The sequence below is a fragment of the Toxorhynchites rutilus genome, chromosome 3 (assembly GCF_029784135.1).
Source record: "Toxorhynchites rutilus septentrionalis strain SRP chromosome 3, ASM2978413v1, whole genome shotgun sequence".
In the NCBI taxonomy this organism is placed as follows: Eukaryota; Metazoa; Arthropoda; class Insecta; order Diptera; family Culicidae; genus Toxorhynchites; species Toxorhynchites rutilus.
The window spans coordinates 113,792,246-113,814,220 of NC_073746.1; the positions used below are offsets into that span (position 1 = coordinate 113,792,246).

The 21,975-nt window shown below is 39.0% G+C and overlaps 2 protein-coding genes across 7 annotated transcripts in view; one reads left to right on the plus strand and one right to left on the minus strand.

Moving 5' to 3' along the window:
- LOC129778530 (sodium/hydrogen exchanger 7) overlaps positions 1 to 21,975 on the plus strand; it is a 47,093-nt gene that overhangs the window by 10,569 nt on the left and 14,549 nt on the right. For 3 of the 6 annotated variants that reach the window (XM_055785481.1, XM_055785483.1, XM_055785485.1), the window contains exons 2-10: positions 14,670 to 14,986; positions 15,047 to 15,333; positions 15,396 to 15,643; positions 15,695 to 15,897; positions 15,958 to 16,069; positions 16,128 to 16,281; positions 19,890 to 19,941; positions 20,127 to 20,156; positions 20,550 to 20,609. In XM_055785481.1, coding sequence (XP_055641456.1) covers positions 14,670 to 14,986; positions 15,047 to 15,333; positions 15,396 to 15,643; positions 15,695 to 15,897; positions 15,958 to 16,069; positions 16,128 to 16,281; positions 19,890 to 19,941; positions 20,127 to 20,156; positions 20,550 to 20,609 — 1,463 coding nt within the window. The remainder of the gene's footprint in view (positions 1 to 14,669; positions 14,987 to 15,046; positions 15,334 to 15,395; positions 15,644 to 15,694; positions 15,898 to 15,957; positions 16,070 to 16,127; positions 16,282 to 19,889; positions 19,942 to 20,126; positions 20,157 to 20,549; positions 20,610 to 21,975) is intronic. The other 3 variants (XM_055785482.1, XM_055785484.1, XM_055785486.1) reach the window with 3 other exon arrangements.
- On the minus strand, positions 6,037 to 8,765 carry LOC129778531 (transmembrane protease serine 9-like). Its single transcript, XM_055785487.1, has 3 exons — positions 7,806 to 8,765; positions 7,224 to 7,734; positions 6,037 to 7,161 (listed from the first exon to the last, which is right to left on the minus strand). The coding sequence occupies exons 1-3, from the start codon at positions 8,369 to 8,371 to the stop codon at positions 6,265 to 6,267; spliced, it is 1,974 nt and encodes a 657-aa protein (XP_055641462.1). The 5' UTR covers positions 8,372 to 8,765; the 3' UTR covers positions 6,037 to 6,264.

Here is a 21,975-nt window from a genome sequence, read left to right on the forward strand (position 1 = left end):
CAATCCATTGAAGGTATTTCATTCAAATTGTGTGGAACCTACATATCGTAAAGATTTACGAGGCCAAGCTTCACCAGATGCTCATCAACGGTGGATTAGTGGCGGCATGAACTGCATTTTGGAGTGAAAGAAAAAAAGAGCTCGTAAAATTATCCTCAATGACGACATTGAGCTTCATTTTCTGTCATAGTGATGCAAAAATCATAATGGATTTCCTGGTGGAATAAAACGTGTTTTAAACATTCAAAAAACACCAAGTAATTCTTTTCTTCCAAAATATAAAAAATATAATTGAAACTGTATTCGAGCGTTTCAATCTGATAGAGAATCTTTGTTTCACGTCAACTTCAAAATTTAATAAATGTCAACACTGTACTTTCAAAAACGTGAATCGCTTCGGAATAAATAATTAACGAAAGAAAGACCAATCATTATATTCTATTCCGAGCTATTTTATGTTGGCTATTCTGACAGTTCTCATTTCCAACCAGGGAAACTTTGAAAGGAATCCCGGTATATTCATTACGGATAGTTTTTATTGTGATAAAGTAAAAAACTCAAAAATCAGGATCATTTCAGAAAAATCAGGCAAAATTGAATGGTTGTCAGGATATCAGGATACGAGCCAAAAAGTTTACGTTTGGTATGATGCGTAGGACAAAATATATGTACGGAAGAATTATGAAACGATTATTTTATTTTACATTTCACTCTGAAGTTTACAACTCTCAAGTGTACGTACTTCTCGAACCGCGAATTTGCTTGAAACTGGAAAGTTCATTCGCTTCTAGTGTCTGCACGATTTTCCCAGGGGTCTAAGTTTAGAAGATTGTGTTAGGTCATACATATTCCAGTCTGCACAAAGGCAAGCGAGGACAAAAGTAGAGCCGATTTCCCCAGAAACCTTGGATTTGAAGGCTGTGTCAGGGAAACACATTTCAATCGGAACAAAAATACCCCAGCATTGTATTGATTCGAAATGCCGATTTCCCACGCTCTATGGATTTGAAGTCTGTGTTAGGGAAATACATTTCAGTCGGAACAAAAATACTTCCGACTTGTATGAATTTGAAATGTCGATTGGTTTAGAAATCTCTGTTAGGGAACACATTCCGATGGAAACAAAAGCTCCCCCTACTTTCATGTGTTTGCAATGCCGATTTTTCCATCGCTGCTTGGTTTTGAAGTCTGTGTTAGGGAACATTTTTCGGTGGGAACAAAAATCCCCCTACTTTCGTGTATTTGCGATGCTGATTTCCACAAGGTTGCTTGGTTTTGATGGCTGTGTTAGGGAAACCGTAAATCGGGCCAATCAAAACAAGGCAGTTAGGGCGTTTAGATAACGTCTAATATTTTACAGTTATTCAATTGTTTATCTAATGAAAAATAACATTTTGTTAGTTGTGATAGATGCGTAGAAATATTCCCCATCAATTGATGCAAACATCTTTCCGATCCAGTGAGAAATGTTCGAGTTATAAGCATTCGAAATCTTTCATTTTTTCCTGCATGTTCTGTGTTTAGGTTTTCATTTTATCCCCCATATATTCCGGTTAGACGTAGTCCCACGTCAAAATCAGGGTAAATTAATAACAAGGAACGTGACAAAAAGTGTGGAAAATCCTGAAATATCAGGAAGGTTGGCATCTCTGGATGTGACTGTCCATTTCAACCCCACCAGTGCAATTATTTCAATAATTTAAATTTACCACTTACGAATGAATTCACTTTTCCGTACATACCTAATATCGCTTCCCTGTCAACTCACAAACCGAAATAAAACCATCAGCGAATTCAATTTTGCAATTAAATCACTCAAAATGCTTAATATCGAACTTGCTACGAAATGTTGATTTGCACGATAATATATCCTATGCAAAATATTAGCTCATTTGGACTGCAATGGCACCCTACTGTACACCATGTTCGAACATCATGTGAAACATTAGGGTTAAACATCGTATGTCCAAACATACTACGAATACAAACATGTCACATTTTCGAAAAATAGGTACGAAAAAAACATGTTTGTATTCAAACACAAAACAGCGAACATCAGCGTGGACATGTTTATCACGGACGTAGTGTTTTTTGTGAAACATGGAAGACTGGTCAGCGTCGTTTTTGCGCCCAGTTTTACGCTGAAGTTTGCGCCGTGCTTGCGCTGTATTTCTATACTGCGCGCTTGAATCTGGATTGCTTTCTCTGTTGAGATATTTTTCTTCATACAAGCGTATACGGCGCGCTGTTGTTTTTATGCTTTGCTTAGAGCGAGCGAAGACAAAGCGGGCGTTATAATTTGACGTGTGTGTGTGTCGTGTTTATGAATTTTGTGCACTTCGCACCAACAGAGAATACGGGTTTGATTTGAACGCGCGCTGATGAAAATTAAACTCATGCGCAGCGCTGCGTTTGTTTTCTGAAGACTGATATCGAGGAATAGAGCGCCAAGACGATGGCCGCCGACGAAAAATTAAATAAAAAATAATAAAAAACATCATTACTTTTCTTAATTCAATGTATTTTATTAATATAATTGACATGTTGGATCTCTTAAAAGTTGAATGTAAAGTGAAAAGATAATATATTTTTGCAGGGAAATGAAGAGGAAAGAAAATCAATATTAATATTTTTCAACTGCTGTCTAGTTGGTGAAAAATAATCTCTATCAGATTATCAGACCCGAAGACAATTTTAAATTGCTGAAATTTGATTGAAAATTGTTACTCGAAGTCGTTTAAATACTTAGAAGACATAGTCCTGACCTAACTTAACTATCTTTCTATAAATCTCATTGCATTTCCGCCAAAACTTTATCCATTATATAAAATTATTATCAGAGACATTTTTTCTGCAAGATTTTTCCCCACTTGCAGAAAATGTGTTACTCTGTAACACAGAACTCATATAAGGGTCTATTTTCATTTATAATTTTTGTTTTAAAAGAGTACTTATTTCACCTGAAAATTCATTACCATTTTCTCTTCACAGAAATGAAACATAGTCTATATCGAATTATATGGCAAGGTGGCACTATTTGCACAAACCAATTGGAATTGAGCCGAACGGATTACAGAATGCGATGTTGCGATCCGTTTGGATAATTCTGACTCGATCTGATTTCAGAACATAGGAGAATAGGTGATCAGTAGACGGATCTAGAATTTAAGAGGTAATAACGCTACCGATTTTCTCAGAGCGTTTTTTGTCGAATAACCAACGTAAAAATGTACGTGAGAGGTAATTCTCGCTTTTGGCATTCAATCTCGAACATCCAGCAACATATGGGACCGAATACGTGTAATGTGGTAATGGAGTTCATTAAAGACTTCATTTTTTGTTTGAATATACGTGCTGTAATGTCATGACAATGCATGCGTTTTGGCCTATCAATAGCAAAGGCTGTGTCGGTTTTGCTCATGATAGCGTCTCGCTAGTGAATGTATTATTCTTCACGCCGCTTCTGATGATTCTGTCGAATGAACCGCAGTCGTTCACTCTCACTTTCACGTTCACCTTTGCATATATGTCGACCATCAATTCTTGGCATAGCTTATGATATCGTGGAATGACGTTGTCCTGATCACGTCGAATCATCATACGATACATATAAAAATCCACACATTGTTTGTTTCGTATCCTTTAACCATATGTTCATAAATATTAATACAAAATGAGAAATCATGTTCATAATGAATGAATGAAGCTTGTCACAACGTTAAGACGGCAAACGTTAGGAACGTTAGTACCATCGAAGAAGAAGGTAGAAAGCAGAAGGTATGAACGAGATGTGTCGATGATGAACTCCATATTATTGTTTCATCTTCGAATCACAATTTCTTGCGTCGCTGTGCAGTCGCCAGCAACGTTTTTAACAACATTCGCATTGGATATACACGTGCTTTTCAGCTGGAGTTTCATCAGGATTGATGATTATAGCGTGATTTTCATTTTTCAATCCGAGCATGTGTGATTTGAAGAATTTCAATAATTCATTGCGCACATCCTAAAAGCTCGCCGGCGATGCACCTGGCTTCAGACGAATTGAGGTTGCTTGTGCGTGCATTTTGTCGACGAAGTGAACGTAGCGCCATCTGTCATTTAACAACGTAAATTAATTGGTAATATTTGAAAAACGAACGACAGTTTAGTTATTTGGATACTGATTATACAAAAGTATTGCATTTATTTTTTGTATTTTATGGGCCAAATTTTAGAAAAAAAAAATATTCTGAAAAAAGTACGAAAATTTTCAAAAATGGATAATTCAATTTGATTCAATGAAATTCTAGATAAAATATCAATATTTAAAAATATATTTAAAAATGCTATCGTTTTTCTCACTATAAAGACAACTTGCGCAGTTTTGCGCTACAGCGGACAGTGTTCTTTTGAAAGATTATGTTTTATCTTAATTTTGTATGTAGTCACTACCTTTGACAAACTTTGAAAAGTCATGAAAAAAACAGATTTCATGCTATTGTGCCCAAATTTGGGATTTGAGCATTTGAATATTATAGCGATATAGGAAAAAGATTACGAAACAGCTGAGGCAATTTTCATTTTGGTCTGATGGCCAGCGATTCCCCACTGTGCATCACGATTGATGAACGAATCGCAACATCCTCTCCAGATATGGTCCCGTGTGACTTGCTTTTATTTCCAAAACTCAAATTATCACTTTTTGGGACCAGTTTTGACAGCATTAAAGACATAAAAACAATATCTCCTGTATTCCATGTGGTTAAAAGATTGACTTCTCGATGACAGCATGAACTGTTGCTTTTAAGCTGGTGTCTGATCTCAGTTCAACGAGCTGCTGTAACTCGTCGATGAGATTTTGTAGAGTTACTGGAGCGTCCGGTTTCTCATTCTTCAAAAAGGTAAGAAATCTTGCCAGAATATCTGCGTGTTTGGCCCTTCAGAACCAGACATTTGAACAGATCGATAATAAGGCTCGCAAAATCTAAGTCTTCTCACGTTCGATTGACCCTTCCTGGATAACGACGATAGCATTTTCACGATGCCTTCGAACGTTGTTCTCGGGATCGAAAACGAATTCGCTGATGTTCGAGGAAAGAGTATCCAGGGTGTGTGTTCCAGGTTTTTATAACCAGAAGTCGGAATCCATTTTTGCTGCTTCGACTTCGAAATTCAATTTTCACTACGAAACCTCTTCGCCATTTTTTGACGTAGGACTGCGTCTTTCATTTCTATACTGGGGTGTAAGTTCAAAGTTTCAAAAATGAAAGCGTTAAGCCGGAACAACAAGATTTTGAGCGTTAATACCTCCTAACCAACTGAACGAAATGGTATGATAAGCACTTCATTCGAAAAACAAAATGTTTACGTATTATATGCTTGTTCCTCATTGCTCCAAAAACGTGTTTCAATAGCTTTAAAATTGCTTTAAAAACAGGTAATTGAAATCATTGTCCGCTCGAAAATCCACTCAGTTATGATTGCGCAGCGATTGATGTTCGATCGCTGGAATGTGTTTCCTTAACACAGACTTAAAAACCATGGAGCCCGGGGAAATCGTGATTGCAAATTATATGTAAGCCAGTTTTATATCCGCATGCATTTTTGCACTCCGGAATGCGTTTTTCAGGTTCAAACACAACACTTTGGCTCAGTTATTCACGATTGCTTTGGAAGATGGCCCTTATTGTCTTCAGCTTACTGAACTTCTACGCGTACCATTTGACGACATTTGTTGCGATAACGTCGTTTGGTTCAACAATATGTGTTCAACATGCATCACAAAATTGAAACTGAGTACCTAATAATTTCAGAGGGGAATGTAAAATACATTGACAGTTTGATAACGGACGGTCAGACTTGGTCATTAGATTTACTTGCTACGAAGAACGTAATTTATCACAATGCATGTATTGACCTAAATTGGGATCTGTTTGCATCAATAATTTTATCAATACACGCAAAATACTTTGCACAGTGACGATATCGTAACCAATGAGGTATATATTAAAAAGCACAAATGATTACTAAGTCAACGGCAGTCCTACGTCAGTCTTGCGGTTATATAATAGGTATAACCTACCCATATTTTTTTGTATTTGGAGTGTACTCTTTACTTAATATATTTATTTAAAAGTAGGGATGCTAACAGCTAGTATTTTTTAAACTCTTGGACAGCATTTTTAAAGGATTTAAGTTGGAGCGGTTTCACAATAAATCTTGTCAAGCGCAGTTAACCGAAAACAAACAAACACATGGAATGTATATTTCGCACGATATTCCTCAAGGTTTGAGTTGAGCAGGTATCAACTGCAAAAGCAGAGGTTGCTTGATGGGACGGAACGTGCCGATACTGTCATTGGGACAACAGAAGTAGGCGATATCGTCTTCAAACCCACATAAAGTTACACCAATTTTATCTCGGTTAAGCTTCTCTATCTCGAGCCCACAAGTGAATGCGCTCAGACATTTGCCCTGAACTCCGGCTTTCGTTGTGCAGGGTGTGAACATGAGTGTGGAATTGTTTTCTTCTGGGAACACAATAGGTTTCTCTGGAATGACTGATCTGTCCAACACGAAAGCTTCAATCCAGTCTGTGTAACGATTCGGCTTCAGTGTGATCAAGGGGTTATAAGAACCACAGTCTTTTGCGTAGATATTGATACCATGTAATACTTTATGATCAGGATCTAGAAAAGCGCCACCCTGGTCTATTGCACAAATTCCTGGAACCATATGGTAATCGGTACTCCAACATTCGTAGTTTTCGTTGAGTAGTTCACTAATGTTGAACATAGAGCGGGTTTTTTCGCTGCATCGTTGTTTCGCGCTCATGTGTATATGTGACATGGCTCCACTTGCATTCCTAGCAATGAATAGTGAGCTAATTCCAACATTTTCCTTATTTTCCTCCAAACAAACAGGAGCCACAACAGAATTGTTTTTAAGGTACAGTCCTAATCTTAATAATGCCAGATCATTTTGGAAAGATCCTAGCTTATACTCCGGATGACGTTGCACGTTTGTGATTTGAATCTTCTCAGTCAATATGTGTACCTGGGAAGGCTCCTCTCCTTTGGAGTTAAAAGTACAACTTGCTGTGGTCAAGACCGTGTTGTAGTCAATGAGAGTGCCGCTGCATTTGGGTGCTGCGGAATTGTTTTTCCAAATCAGTTCCACCTTTGAATAAGATTCAGTGAATAGAAAACCTTATAAAATAAAACAGATTGTATATATATTACCCTACTCTCGTATGGGTCGCCAGCTGCACACGGCGGTTCGATTTGATTCACGCTCAAGAACATTTCATATTTTTTGGCGCACTCGAGTGGATCCAGCGTTTCATTGACAATTGAGCGAATCCACTCGATATGTGGGTAGATTTTCTGGTATACCCCAGAAGATCCCATTCCACAAGGTTTCCCGAATGCAGTTATGGCCAGTAAAAACGCTACCTTTCGTCTGAAAGTGTACAGTGTAGTTTGCAGTGGTCCTCCCGAGTCACCTTGGCAGGTGTCCATATTCGTGTTGGACGCACAGAGTTGCTCGTCCAAGATCCCATTCGCCAAACCACGAGTTGTGTTGAACGCATCGATGCAGGTTTCTCTGGGTTCGGCTTTCAGGAATGCCTTAAGAAGGTAAGGGCTACCCGGTTCAACATAACCTGTAGCTCCGAAGCCGGCCACATCGAACGAGTCATATGGAAAAATATCTCCATGCCAGATACAGGCAGGGCACACACCAGGTGATAAGCTGAAATAGAAATAATGCAGTCAATATTATTGGGTCCCAGCAAAACATTGGAAGTTACAACAAACACATACACAATTTCTTTCTCTAGCTCAATAAGCGCAAGATCGTTGTATTTGGATGAAAAACGGTGCTTCGGATGTCGGATAAATTCAACGATACTGAACTGTTGAGCATATACATCATCCACGTTGGAAATCAAATCAACATCCCCCAATCGAACCACGGATGGAGCTTGGTTGATCTCGTCAACCGCACAGTGTGCCGCGGTGAGCACAAATTTCTTCGTAATTAACGATCCACCACATTTCCACTTAATGTTTTCATCACCATCTGGCCAACCGATCACTGCCATATGTGGGAATTCGGTAGCATTCACCCGGACGCCGTTGTATATTGTACACCATTCCTTTATTGGCCGAGTGTGAAACCGATCATGGCAATCACTTAGATTCACTCTGGAAAAATAACTGGGTGGAATGTCACTTCCGAAGAAACTTTTCGCGACGGATGAACTCTCCCGATTGTCGGCAGCCTGTGTGGGTTCACAATTCAGAGCAAAAACCACGAGTAGAATTCCGACCAACATTGTTGCAATCTGGGTTGAGATGAACTGAGCGCGAACTGTGGTCGATTTCATAACGATGGACTTATATACCGCGATGTTGAGCAATGTGGAGTGCAGATAATGTGTGGTCCAATTTGTGATATTTTTTTAGTGATTCACATTTACTTCTAGTACAGAGCTTCTATACTGTTGCTGTTGTCTTCACATGAATCCCGTTTGAAATTCGCCGTTGCTGCTCGGGGATTTTTCTTCGCCGATCCCTTTTGCACTTTCTTGATATTGTGCTTGTGTGTTCACAAATGAGTAACCATATTTACCCGTTACCTTCTTCATTTTGAACGGACGTTCAACAGCACGTATCGTATACCGTAATTCTGAGAAGAAATGTTGATTATTCCTTGTGATCCCTACCAGTTTTGGTGATAATTATTCATAATTTTGTAAGGAGATAAGATCTAACACTGAAGAAATCCGGAGAGTGCACTGAGTCAACTTTCAGTTTAAAATAAAACTCAAAAGCTTGATTGGAAAGAACTAGCATGGAGCACGTGAGCAGGGCATTCTTCCTTCGGAATGGAAATGAAGCCGTGATTCGAGTGACGAACCAGCCAAAGCGTTGGAAGTCACTGTATCAAATGTTGGTTTGTCTAGTCGAAAATAAGTCTTTGGTTTTTCCACTTTTTTTCATGGTCTAGTTTGTTTCCAAACATATAAATAAAATTGTATTTTTCATGATTTACAGTAGCTCTGTAGGATATTTTTACGGATTCACGCGATTTAATGGTTTATAAAGTCCTCCTTCTATTGGTGTCAAAACGCCACTCATTTTGTATAGAGTACTAAGTAAGAAATTTTGAACCCGTATGAGGTTCAACATAGGATCTGTAGTAAAAAAACGTAGTTTTCAATGTTTTGCACGCTATTCTCGATAGCTTTGAGATAAAAATTTTGGAAAATTACTGAAATTGCATCTTATGATGATGTATCGAGAAATATAAAAAAAAAATCATCGAAAATTCAAGTACTAGAAAAATTCTTGAAATTTAGAATTTATTTTTGCGATTTAGGGATTCACTATTACTATAATTCGTATTTCGTTTCTGCACTTTTTCTAGATATTTGTGATTTTTTTGAGAATTCTAACAGTAATGCGCGGTACAAGGAAAAAATATTTCTAAATTTCGATTTTTTTTAGAATTTTGAGACACTTCATATGTTTAGTTTATATTCAAATATGTTTGTTTATTTGTTTTTTAATATTGGTGATCTTTGTCCGAATATTTCGAGAGTTGCGCGGTTAATTTTCTTAAAATCTATTGTTGTATTGTACTCGTGTATTTCTAAAAAGAACCCCAAGCCTTATCACGCTTATCAGCGCTATGAAAAGTATTGTTGCGAATTAGAAAATTAGATAATTTTTCTGATTCTCTATATGGTTCACTATAAGAGCTATAGCTAAAACGTATTTTTTTCTTTTTTTCACGACACTCTCTACAGCTTAGAAAATCAAATATAGAAACAATACTCATAGTGCATCTTACTATTATAAAATTACCATCGAAAATTCAATTTTTTTTGGCATTTCGATTTTTTTATACGAAATTGGATTATTCTATAAATAGATCAGATGTTCATATGTTTAGTTTTATGAATTTAAATTTACGATTAATCATCGATTTCATTAAAATAAAAAAAAAATGCGGACGGTGAAAATTAGGAAAACATTTTAAAATAATTCATTTACTGCAAGCTGCTGTTACTTTTCCTCAGTCTTTTGGCAATTATGGGGAAGCTTTGTTTGGAGATACTCATGCAGTCCGTGCTTGACTTCAAGTGGATACCTTCTGTTGGCGAGCATCTATCACCTCGTACAACACATTGAACCTTGAGCTCCGCTAACTTCCGGTAATAGAAACTACGAGAATACGTAAAATCACAGTAGGCAATACCCGTGGAAAATTGGTTGTCATGAATACCAAACATATTTTTTCACTTTCGGACTGGCTTTCAGTGGAAGCGCACGTGCTTCTCAATGGTTTACATTTAAAATTAGAAAATTGTATTTCTGAATTTAAAACTAATGTAAAAATAAATGTAATTGTTGCTAGTTAGAAAATACATGTGTTCGTGAATAAAAATTGGCTACGAGGGTTTATTGGAGAGGGAAATTGGAACTCTGGAAAATCCCCAATCGATGTGAGGGAGATAATTTATCGAAGGAAGGCTACCACATCCACGGCTCCCCTACACCTTCTATCAGTGACTTTTTTGGTTAGATTGTGGAAATCAATTAAGTTTTTTTACAAATTTTACTACATTCGTCCATGTTGTTCGTCTAATACATGACATTTGGTATTTTTAATGTTTATTGTCACACCATTTTCACTGCTTTACTATCACAATTGGAAATATTCTATGTTTTGAGTTTTGGTTTCACAACTCTATTTGACATTCTGTCAAATTCATATCGGCAATTTTGTTTTTAAAGAGAATACTGTATCTTTCATCTAAATTTATATTATCGCCTTCAAAATAAATATGCCTTGAAATAGTACGTTCAATCCTTAATAAATTATGAAAAAATCATAAATAAAAAAAAACAGGTACGAACACATTCCAAAGCAGCAATGTGACTTAAAACTTAATTTCATAATTCCAAAATTTCAAATTATTAAAAAATTGTACCGAAAAACGCTGAAAAATACTGAAAAAATCACATCAAAAACAGGTACATTTAAATGAAAATTATGTTTTAATGAATCTGAAAACCAGATCGCCTCCACATTTAATGTGCCTTTTCACGAAACAGGTCTGTATTGTGTCACGAACATATTTTAATAGAATTTGAACCAGTACTGAGTCTCAAAATTCTAGAGAAAATCAAAATTTTATAAATATATATTTTATTGTATCACGTTTTTTACTATAGATCCTATGTTGGACCTCATAGGGGTTCAAAAATATTTTCAAAATCTCTAATCTGGAGCTCTATGCAATATTTTCCATAGAGCGGGTGATTTGGTTTGGGAGCACTTTTTACTTTCTTACTCGGCCGGGCCCTTTGGCATATGGAGGTTTAAGGGGGCAATAAAAGTTTCTATAGTGATCTGACACTCCTCCCCCTCTCAAAGGGAAAGGGGGGAGGGGGTTTGGTTTGCAATGCAAATAATGAAGCTAATGGAACCAAATTTGTCATGTGGAAGGGGGTATGAAATGTTTTTAAGTTGATTGGACACTCCTACCCCTCTTGAAGGAGGCGAGGAGGATTGCATAACTCAAGAACTAATCAAGTAAATGGAACCAAATTTCGCAAATGTTCATTTTAGGGGGCAATAAATGTTTTATGGTGGTTCGAGGGGCTTTCAGCTTTCAGTCTACTTCTTCAACAATAAACAATAGATAAGCTTGAAGCGTAAAAGAAAAAATGGAGCTCACCACAATTTGGATGAATAATTCGAGAACTTATCAAACAAATGGAACAAATTTGGCATGTGGAGGATTTAGGGGGCACGAAATGTTTTGTCTCTAAGGGGGGCTTCTGAACAAATGAAAAACAAATTTCTGCATAACTCGAGAACTAATAAGGTAAATGCAGCCAAATTTGGCATGTGTAGGTTTTAGGGGGCACGAATCGTTCCTACGGTGGTCCTCCCCCTATCTATAGTTTTTATAGTTTCTATAGAGATTTGACACTCCTCTTCTCAAATGGGGGGCTGCTATATAAATGAAACACATTTTTGCATAACTCGAGAACTAATTGGCAAATGGAACAAAATTTCGGTGGCTCTAAAGCCCCTCTCTCAGAAGAGAAGGCTGCCATACTAATGGTACCCAAACTTCTGCATAACTCGAGAATACACGCGAAAGATCTCGTAACATATCGTCGATTCAAACCATCATAGAGTTTTTTCGGTAACCTTCTTAGGTAGTTTAATATTAATAATCTTTAGAGTCGCGATTTGAGAATACATGAGAATACTAGGCATAAATATCATATAATTAGTCGCCGATTCGAGTCATTGTAGAGTACTTTCGGTTACCTTATCATTTTAAAGGAATTTCTTAGGTGACCAGGTTGAAAAATATATTGTCGATTTGAGTAATGTTGAAGCAGTGTCTTGAAGATCTTCTTAGGTTTAGAAAATAATCTCGGTTGTCGCGATTGAATAATATTTTGAAAGATAGTACAAGTGACGAACATCGAAATACATAGTCAGCTTTAGCGAGTTCAAAAGAATTTCCTCGGTCTTCCTAGCGATCTTCTCAGGTTGCCAACAATAGCCTTGGTCTCTGCGATTGAATAAAAATATACAGATTGAGAGTTTTTAAAGGAGTTTTTTATGACCCTCTCAGGTCAAGAAAAATATATAAGTACTACGCACGATGAATAACGAAATGCATGACCGGTCCGATAAGAATGTATATTTTCTTCAAATCTCATTTCGCCGAATAGTTAGGAGTTCGCGTTTTTAGAATCACATCACTTACCGCAGTGAATTCTGATTTTTCTTAACCACTCCCACTAACAACTATCCCTTCCATGATAAAAGCTAGGGAACCACGCTATAGAGGCGACCCTTCTGGCCTTCGGGCGGCGAATATCATACTAACATTCCTTTCCCTCCCCTGGTGACTGTAAGGACGTGGCCGGCGTCGTTATTGACCATTTAAAGCTCGAATCACCGAGAATTGCACAACGAGAATGATTTGCTAGTCCCAAGCGTCATTCTGTGTGTTCTTTGTGCAATTTGGTTGGTTCAGGTCAATCACGGAGAGCAACTACGAATTGTACAGTCTACCCAAGCTCAAGCTCAAGCTCAAACTTCTGCATAACTCGAGAAGTAATGAAGCAACTGGAGCCAAGTTTGGCATGTGAAAGTTTTCAGGGACGAAAAATGTTTCTATGATGGATTGAAATATCTTCCTCCTCTGAAAGGGGGCGACAAGTTTGTCGGGGCAACTAGTATGAAAAAAAAAACAGTGAGATCAGGAACAGATTACAGTGAGGAACGGGTTAAAAGGGACATAAGGTTGAGGTGACGACTAGCTGAGATGTCCCATCGGCAAGTCAGAATAAATCACATGAATCTCAGTTCCTTGAAATATGGGATTCCAAGCAATAAATTTTTATTTCTATTGTACAGAAATCTTGAAGTAAATCTGTGTATAAGTTGTAGTAAAAGGAGATCCATTGCATTTGCATGAAATTAAAATTATTATCTAGCACGCATTTTGATAATAAATTGCAATTATTTGAAAACGATGGTGTAAGTCTTTTTATAAATAAATGACAAAGCATACAGAGCATTGTTCACATAATTGAATGTTACGAATCACGCGTGAATTGTCAAAAATAAAACTGAACCGAACGTGGAACGTGAATATCGTGAATATTTACATGAAGCATAGCTCAAAGTGCGTGCTAACACTCACACTTACGATATGGAATTTATCATTTGTTTATGAGCAGCTAACAGGTTCTCCAGATTCAATTTCGATGACCTACGTGTCAACGGATATATCGACCCAAAAGAACTCAGCATACTACATGAGCTGAATGGTCTCGGGATTTTTCAACAGATGGCGCCACTAAAAATGAACAAGATTTATTTCGAGAGGTTCATCGGTCACTACCTCATGTGTGAAGTTTCATGACGTTTCGTTCATTTGTTCACAAATTACAGTCGTTTAAGTTTCACTACCTGAGCATTCGTATAGAAAATGGAAATCAATATCGCAATTTGATCAAACATTGTTTTTTGATGGGAAAAACCGCTGAACAATCAATACGATCAATGGTTAACGAAATGTTATTCCACTTCTGCTCCTTCGAGAACAACAGTTTATCGTGTATTTAAAATGGGCCGTACAAGCAACGCAGATGCACCTCGCTCTGGAAGACCAAAAGAGACTACGAATACTGAATTGGTAAACAAGTGCATCGATTCGTTTTGAACGATCGTAAAGTGAAGTTACGCGAGTTAGCTGTGGCCGTAGGCATTCCAAAAGAACGAGTGGGATACATTTTGCATGACATTTTGGACATGAAAAAGCTATCCGCGCGATGGGTGTCACGTTTACTGACTGTCGACCAACAACAGTGGTGCATTGATGACTCAACAACCGGTTTGGCGTTGTTGAAACGTAATCGAGTGGACTTTTTTCGACGTTTTGTGACAATGGATGAAACGTGGATACATTACCACACTCCTGATGTCCTGAAGCATATTTCGAAGACGTTTCGTAATATAGAATCGAAATCGAAATATCGGAATCGAAATGTTGGAAACTCGTTATACCAATTATAAAGGACTATTGTTTCTTGCCGAGTACATTGCAATAACTTTGTTTATCTTTATTTCTTCGCCAGGTCTCATCGTAGGTGCCATAATCCGATATGCAGGCACCACCACTCCGATCATCCACGTTTCCGTGGACCCCCAACCGGACACTCAATTCAACCAGAGCCTTCCACCGGATACGCTATGGCTGACGTTCCCCGGTAAGCTGTCGCACGAAGCGAATTCGCCCACCCGGGCTAACAAAACCTACTCGTACAGCTTCCGGGGGGAGGTTGCAAAGCTGGAAGAGAACGAGATTGATCTGAAGGCCACCTTCGATCCGGAAATTTTCTTCAACATCATCCTACCACCGATAATATTCCACGCCGGGTATTGCCTGAAGAGGGTAGGTTTTAGTGTCATACGATATGATTTTCGGTTTTGTAATATGTGACCACATTTACAGAAATACTTTTTCCGCAACCTGGGAGCCATCCTAACCTTTGCCATAATTGGAACAACGTTGTCGGCCTTCCTAATCGGGGCACTGATGTACGGATTTGTGCAAATGATGCCGAAGCTCAGTGGCAGCTTCACGTTCCTGGACACGCTGTACTTCGGTGCTTTGATTTCACCGACGGATCCTTTGACTATATTAGCGATATTCAGTGATTTGCACGTCGACGTGAATTTGTATGCTTTGGTTTTCGGCGAGAGCGTCTTGAACGATGCAGTTTCGCTTGTGCTTAGTGGGTATGGTAACAATATTCTTGTAGATTTCACAATAATCACGCTTTGCTGTTGTCTCTCACTAGTGCTATTCAAAATTACGGGGAGCATTATTCAAGTACTGGTGACTTTGAAGGACACGCTTTACTTATGTCTTTGGGAGATTTCTTCAGTGTATTTTTCCTGTCGCTAATCATCGGTGCCTCGATGGGCTGTATCACGGCACTGATGACCAAATTCACCCACATTCGCGATTTCCCCTTACTCGAATCAGCACTGTTTGTATTGATGTCGTACAGCACGTTCCTGATAGCGGAGGCTGCCGAGCTGACCGGTATATGTTCGTTTTCTTTATTTGTACAAAGATTTTCACAGTATATTTCAGGTGTCGTTGCCGTTTTGTTCTGCGGGATCTGTCAGGCCCATTACACATACAACAACCTGTCCGATGATTCGCGAACACGAACGAAGCAAATTTTTGAGTTGCTAAACTTCCTCGCAGAGAATTTTATTTTCTCCTACATTGGCGTATCAATGTTTACCTTCCCCAAGCACCACTTCGATCCGCTGTTCATCTCAAGCGGATTTGTAAGTTTGACATACTTTTTGCCCATTCAAAATAACACTAAATACATTGCTTAATTTCAGATTTGCGCCGCGATTGGTCGGGCAGTAAATATTTACCCACTCTCGGCGCTTCTGAACATCGCTAGAAAACCAAAGATTTCGTGGAACTTCCAGCATATGCTTTTCTTTGCAGGTTTGTTAGTTGGAGAGCGAGATTTTTCAGTGCATTAACCGGTATATGTTATCAATAGGTCTCAGGGGAGCAATGTCATTCGCTCTAGCGATCAGGAACACCGTGTCCGATGCGCGACAAGCCATGCTTACTACTACTTCTCTCATTGTAATCGCCACCGTGATCATTCAGGGTGGTGCATCGAACTTCCTGTTGAACTGGCTGAAGATACCGTAATGCTATTAGATTTTCGGCATGTGACGAATTTCATGCCGACTCGTCTTTGGGGTTGACAACACCATCTCAAATAGCAGTGGAACGTTGTGGGTGTAAACTTCATGGGTCTTTCGAACAACTTTGCATACTTGAAATATTAAAAAAAGAATTAGACTACTTTTTTAAAAGGGCCAACACAATATAACTAAGAGATTTTTTACAAATATAACTCAAAAACTATAATACCTATAAAATTAGAGTCAAAGGATAAAATGTAGAAAATTGTTTGAATTTTCATAAAAAAATACCAAACATTTTTTGGAAAAAAATATTTTAAAAATTAAAATCCGTACATCGGAAGATGGGCACTTTTATAGGGAAAAATGTAACGAGTAAAACATTATTTTTTCAGGGGTCTCCGTTCCAAAATGCCATACATTCCAGAAACCATAAAGGATAGAAAGTTGACGTCTTCAACGAAAGTTCATATTTTAATGAGATCTAAAATTTTGTCGAATATACTATATTACTATCTAGAATTTAAACAAAATTAGGATTAGTTGTGATTTTTTCAAAGAAAACATGAAAAAGTTGTTAGAAAAACTTGTTTTCCCTATAAAAGTGCCCATCTTCCGATGTATGGACGACTTGTTGGAAATTGTAAGGTCTATTCAATTTTTTTTGACAACTAAACACAACGTTTTTGAGAGAAATGAATTTTTTTTTGGCAGACTTATCTCACTTCTTAACTAGGCGAACCTAGCCAGAATTTTCACCTGCCCCCGGGCTTCTGAATGCCAAAGGGGGACTAGGCTCTGCGGAATGCACGTATCTGCATGCTCGTGCTGTTTCAGTCCTGACCGAGAAATTGTCGGACAATCGCGCAGGTGCTAAGGATGACCGACTTTTGGATGCCGGCCAATTCCTTCTCCATGTTCAACACCTTTAGCGCTTCCAGAAGTGTCTTCGGGACAGTTCCAGTTCCAGAGAGAACGACTGGAACAATTCTTGGGACCTCCCTTAGCCCCCACAGTTCCTTGAGCTCCACGGCCAATGGTCGGTATTTGCAGATTTTACGACCGTGGATCTCCTCCAGATTCTGGTTCAGTGGAATAGCGACGTCGATGATGGTGACTTTGCGGTCGCTCTTGTCATAAACCATTATATCTGGGCGGTTGTGGTGGATCGAGAGGTCGGTCAGAACAGTGCGATCCCAGTACAGCTTGAAACGGTCATTTTCCAGGACAGGTGCAGGCAAGTACCGGTAGTTTGGTACGTTGTCTTCCAGTAGAGCACATTGGAGCGCCAGTTGTCGATGAGCAATACGGGCCACGTTGTTGTGGCGCTCGGTGTAGGCTGCGTTGGCCAAAACGGGACAGCCTCCCATAATGTGCTCTATGTTTTCACCTGGTTGATGGCACATCCCGCAAATGTCATCAACGTCTTGATGCCAGACGTACCGCCTGCTGTTTCTCGTCGGCATTATCCTGTCCTGGATGGCTATCATGTCGGCTTCTACTACTGAAGAGAGTTCACCACGCGTTAGCCACAGATTAGATGCGGCCTTGTCGACGTGTGGCCGGTCCAGTTGATGGGGGTGGGCACCATGCACTGCCTTCTGCTTCCAAGCTGCAATCCTCTCCTCCACTGTCTGCAGATTGCAGTTGAGTTGGTACTCCGCTTGCGCCAAGTGCAGAGCGCTGTATCCTCTGTCGGCGGCGCAGACAGCGCGGTATAGCGCGTTTTGGTTGGCGCGTTCTGCGAAGTACTCGCGCAGTTGTTGTACCTGGGCAACACACAGTGCAGATATGTCGACTATTCCAAGTCCCCCTTCTTTGCGTGGCAGTGAAACTCTCTCCAGTGCCGATTGAGGATGGTGCATTCCGGCCTCTTTAAATGCTTTCCTCATCCTCCTCTCAAGGTCCTCTAGGTCAGTTTTGCTCCATTTGACTACACCAAAACTGAAGGTCAGCAGGGGAACCGCGAATGTGTTGATCGCGCGTACCTTGTTCCTCGCGTTGAGGAAAGTCCTCAGGACACAGTTCACTCGACTCAAGAACTTGTCTCGCAGCTCCGTCTTGATGTCGGAGTGGCGAATCCCGGTGAGCTGTCGGAATCCAAGATATTTATAGGATTCGCCACGAACCATGTATCTTATAAACTCGTTAAACATGTTTTATTTTTAAAATATTTTTTTCCGAAATTTTTTTTCGAAAAATGTTTGGTATTTTTTATGAAAATATAAACAATTTTCTACATTTTATCCTTCGACCCAAATTTTGTAGGTATTATATTAGGCTGTCAAAAAAGTCCTGCGGTATTTCCGCGAGGTGTCGTTGTAAGCGCGTAGTTCTAGTTGTATTCATTGTATCGAGTCATACTATAGCTTGTTGGAAAGGTATTTTATAGTCCTTGACGCGCTATAATATAGTCCTTGACAGTGTTTTGTTTGGTTAAGTCGTTCGTGTGTTATAGTGTCGCAAATATGGAGTAAAATAAAGAGAAAATCCGACATATTTTACAGTACTACTATGACAAAGGCAAAAATGCATCTTAAGCTGCCAATAAAATTTGTGCAGTTTATGGACCCGATACAGTTTCCATTTCCACCGCACAACGATGGTTTCAACGTTTTCGTTCTGGTGTAGAGGTCGTCGAAGATGCGCCACGCTCCGGAAGGCCTGTCGTCGAAAATTGCGACAAAATCGCTGAATTAGCCGAGAAAGACCGGCATAGTAGCAGCCGTAGCATCGGCCAAGAGCTGGGGATAAGTCATCAAACCGTTATTAACCATTTGAAGAAGCTTGGATTCACAAAGAAGCTCGATGTATGGGTGCCACACACGTTGACGCAAGAAGACGCAGGAAGGTTCTGCTGTGTGTTTGGTGGGATTGTCAAGGAATAATCTATTATGAGCTGCTTCCCTATGGCCAAACGCTCAATTCGGACCTGTACTGCCAACAACTGGACCGCTTGAAGGTAGCACTCATGAAGAAGAGGCCATCTTTGATAAACAGAGGCCGCATTGTCTTCCATCAGGACAACGCCAGGCCACACACTTCTTTGGTGAAGCGCCAGAAGCTCTGGGAGCTCGGATGGGAGGTTCTTTTGCATCCGCCGTATAGTCCGGACCTTGCACCAAGTGACTACCACCTGTTTTTTTTTCCATGACGAACGAGCTAGGTAGTCAGAAGTTAGCCACAAAAGAGGCCTGTGAAAATTGGCTATCCGAGTTTTTCGCCAATAAGGAAGCGAGCTTCTATAACAGGGGTATTATGAAGTTGGCATCTCGATGAGAACAAGTCATCGAACAAAACGGCGCATATTTGACTTAAAACAGATGATTGTAACTAATTTTATGAACAAATGAAAATTCAAAAAAAAATACCGCAGGACTTTTTTGACAGCCTAATATTTTTTTATAAAAAATAAAGAAAAAAAATTAACCCTTTTAAAAAAGTAGTCTAATTCTTTTTTGAATATTTCAAGCATGCAAAGTTGTTCAAAAGACCTATGTGTTTCGCTGCTATCTGAGATGGTGCTGACAACGACCAGACGAGTTGGCATGAAATTCGTCATGTGTATATGTTGTTTGATTAAAACGTTTGCGTTTCTTCCCATCTAGCGTTGGAGTCGATGATGAAACCGAAGTACTACCATACCAGGGAGTGAGAAGTGTAAGTTGGCTGTTATTCCCAAAATTACATATATTTTTCAAACACGCGCAAATTACTTTTTTATACAAATGCAAATAATCCTCGGCAGATCTTTGTAAATATTGTTTAATCTTTTATTTTGCTTAATTTTTTTTTTCAAAACACATTTTCGAAACAAATCTTGCTTGACTAATCCCATCTGTAAGGTGTACAATTCCATGGAGAATACAGCCGGGGTATGTGTCAACGTTGTTCACTGAATGTACTTTTAATCAATGTGTTTTGAATGTTACCACCCTCTTCAATACTGTACCCAAAGTAGTGATTGTCGAATATGTTTTTCTTATTGTCTATTCTTCGTTTTAATTTACGACTTTACATCTATTACCCTTGAAGCTTTTTTATGCTCTTGATTTACATTACTACACTGTCGCTGTGTTTGTGTTTGTAAAAAAACAGTGTTACCTGTCGAAATTTTCGATACATCATAGATTTTAACTCAATGCTTTATTTGATCTCTCTCATGCGCACGCCATCCTGTTCTGAAAACGATATTTGACCACGGCCCACATTTTATATACTCTCTATGCTTCCGATATTCGCATTCACAAATAAAAAAAAATCCTCAGTCTATCGACGTCGGTTTAAATCTCAGTCAGCTGCAAGTCAATAGAAGGACTAGTTCACTGGTAAGAAATTGTGCTATTATGCTTCTACTTCTATCTTTGCTACACTTCCGTTAACCATTTCGCAACCTAAACCACTTACACTGTACTGGGCTGAACTTGTTGATATTTTTGTGCAAGAGTGGTCGTTATTTTACCGAATTAAGTGTGTTATAATCCTCCGTTATGATCTTTAGGAATCACCAAATCATAATATGTAAATTTGAAGGAGTTCGTCTATAATCTGGCACGTACAGGGCACTTTCATAAAATTTTAAGACTGGCCCAAGATTTTACATTCTCGCAAAGCGAACAAAACTGCCCAAATATGTATGGTTGACGTAACCACCAACACCCGTCAGTGATGAAAAACGCCTTTTTCTTATTCTTGGTTGAAAAATCATGACCAAGGATGGAAATTAAGCGAACATGATTCAATCCATGATTAATCGCAAACTGCACAGACCGCGATCTGTACAACTTGCGATCGTCGATTAATCCTCTCCCTTCCCAACAAAATGATATTATCTTGGTTACTCTGAGTTTATCAATATATCGCTTCACGGAATCTAGATAGGAGAATCGTAAGACTCTTTCCACTCGGTTTATGTGCAAATCGCAGCAGTAATTCGCTCCACGGAGTTACGTGTTTATAGTATACGATTCGCAGTCTCTCGCCCCCGCTCAGGTTGGCTTGCCACGACTCGAATGTTAAAATTGACTCGCCGAATGTGTCTTTGCAGGCGAGACGGGAGACGGATATGAAACAAAACCGACACTCATCATCAGTCACTCACTTCGGCAATTCAAAATCAGAGCGAAGTAATGTTCAGATCATGAATGTTCGTGGGTAGTAAACAGTCCGAACAATATTTCATCCCCAGGTTCGCCAACTTAGATTAATCATTTGTAGCGTGCCCTCATGATAAACCATGAATCGTAAGAGCAAAGCTTTGGGAGTGCAGACAGTAATGATTACACTTCCATATCGCTCTTGTGAGATTTTCGCAGCTCTCCGTTTATAGTATTCTCTCTGCGTAGGCATGAAAAAACGAGAGCATCGCTCGTTGCAGGTGACGTCAATACATCTGACTAGTGGTATATATCTATTCATTGATCACTCGAAGCGATATATTTCCATCACTGATGATGACCGTGAAGAATTTATATATAATAAACCGTCTCTATTCAATAAATATTAGCAGTCAAGAGTGCACCGGAGTAGTTTAATGATTTTTGTTATTTTAATTTAAATGGAAAATACAGCTGGTGCTTATGTCAACCATGCATATTTGGGCAGTAAAAGTCATTGAATAATGACCCTTATTCACCAACGCACCACTTGTTTTATGTTGTTCATATTGTTTTGAGTAGATGCGGAAGATTCGAT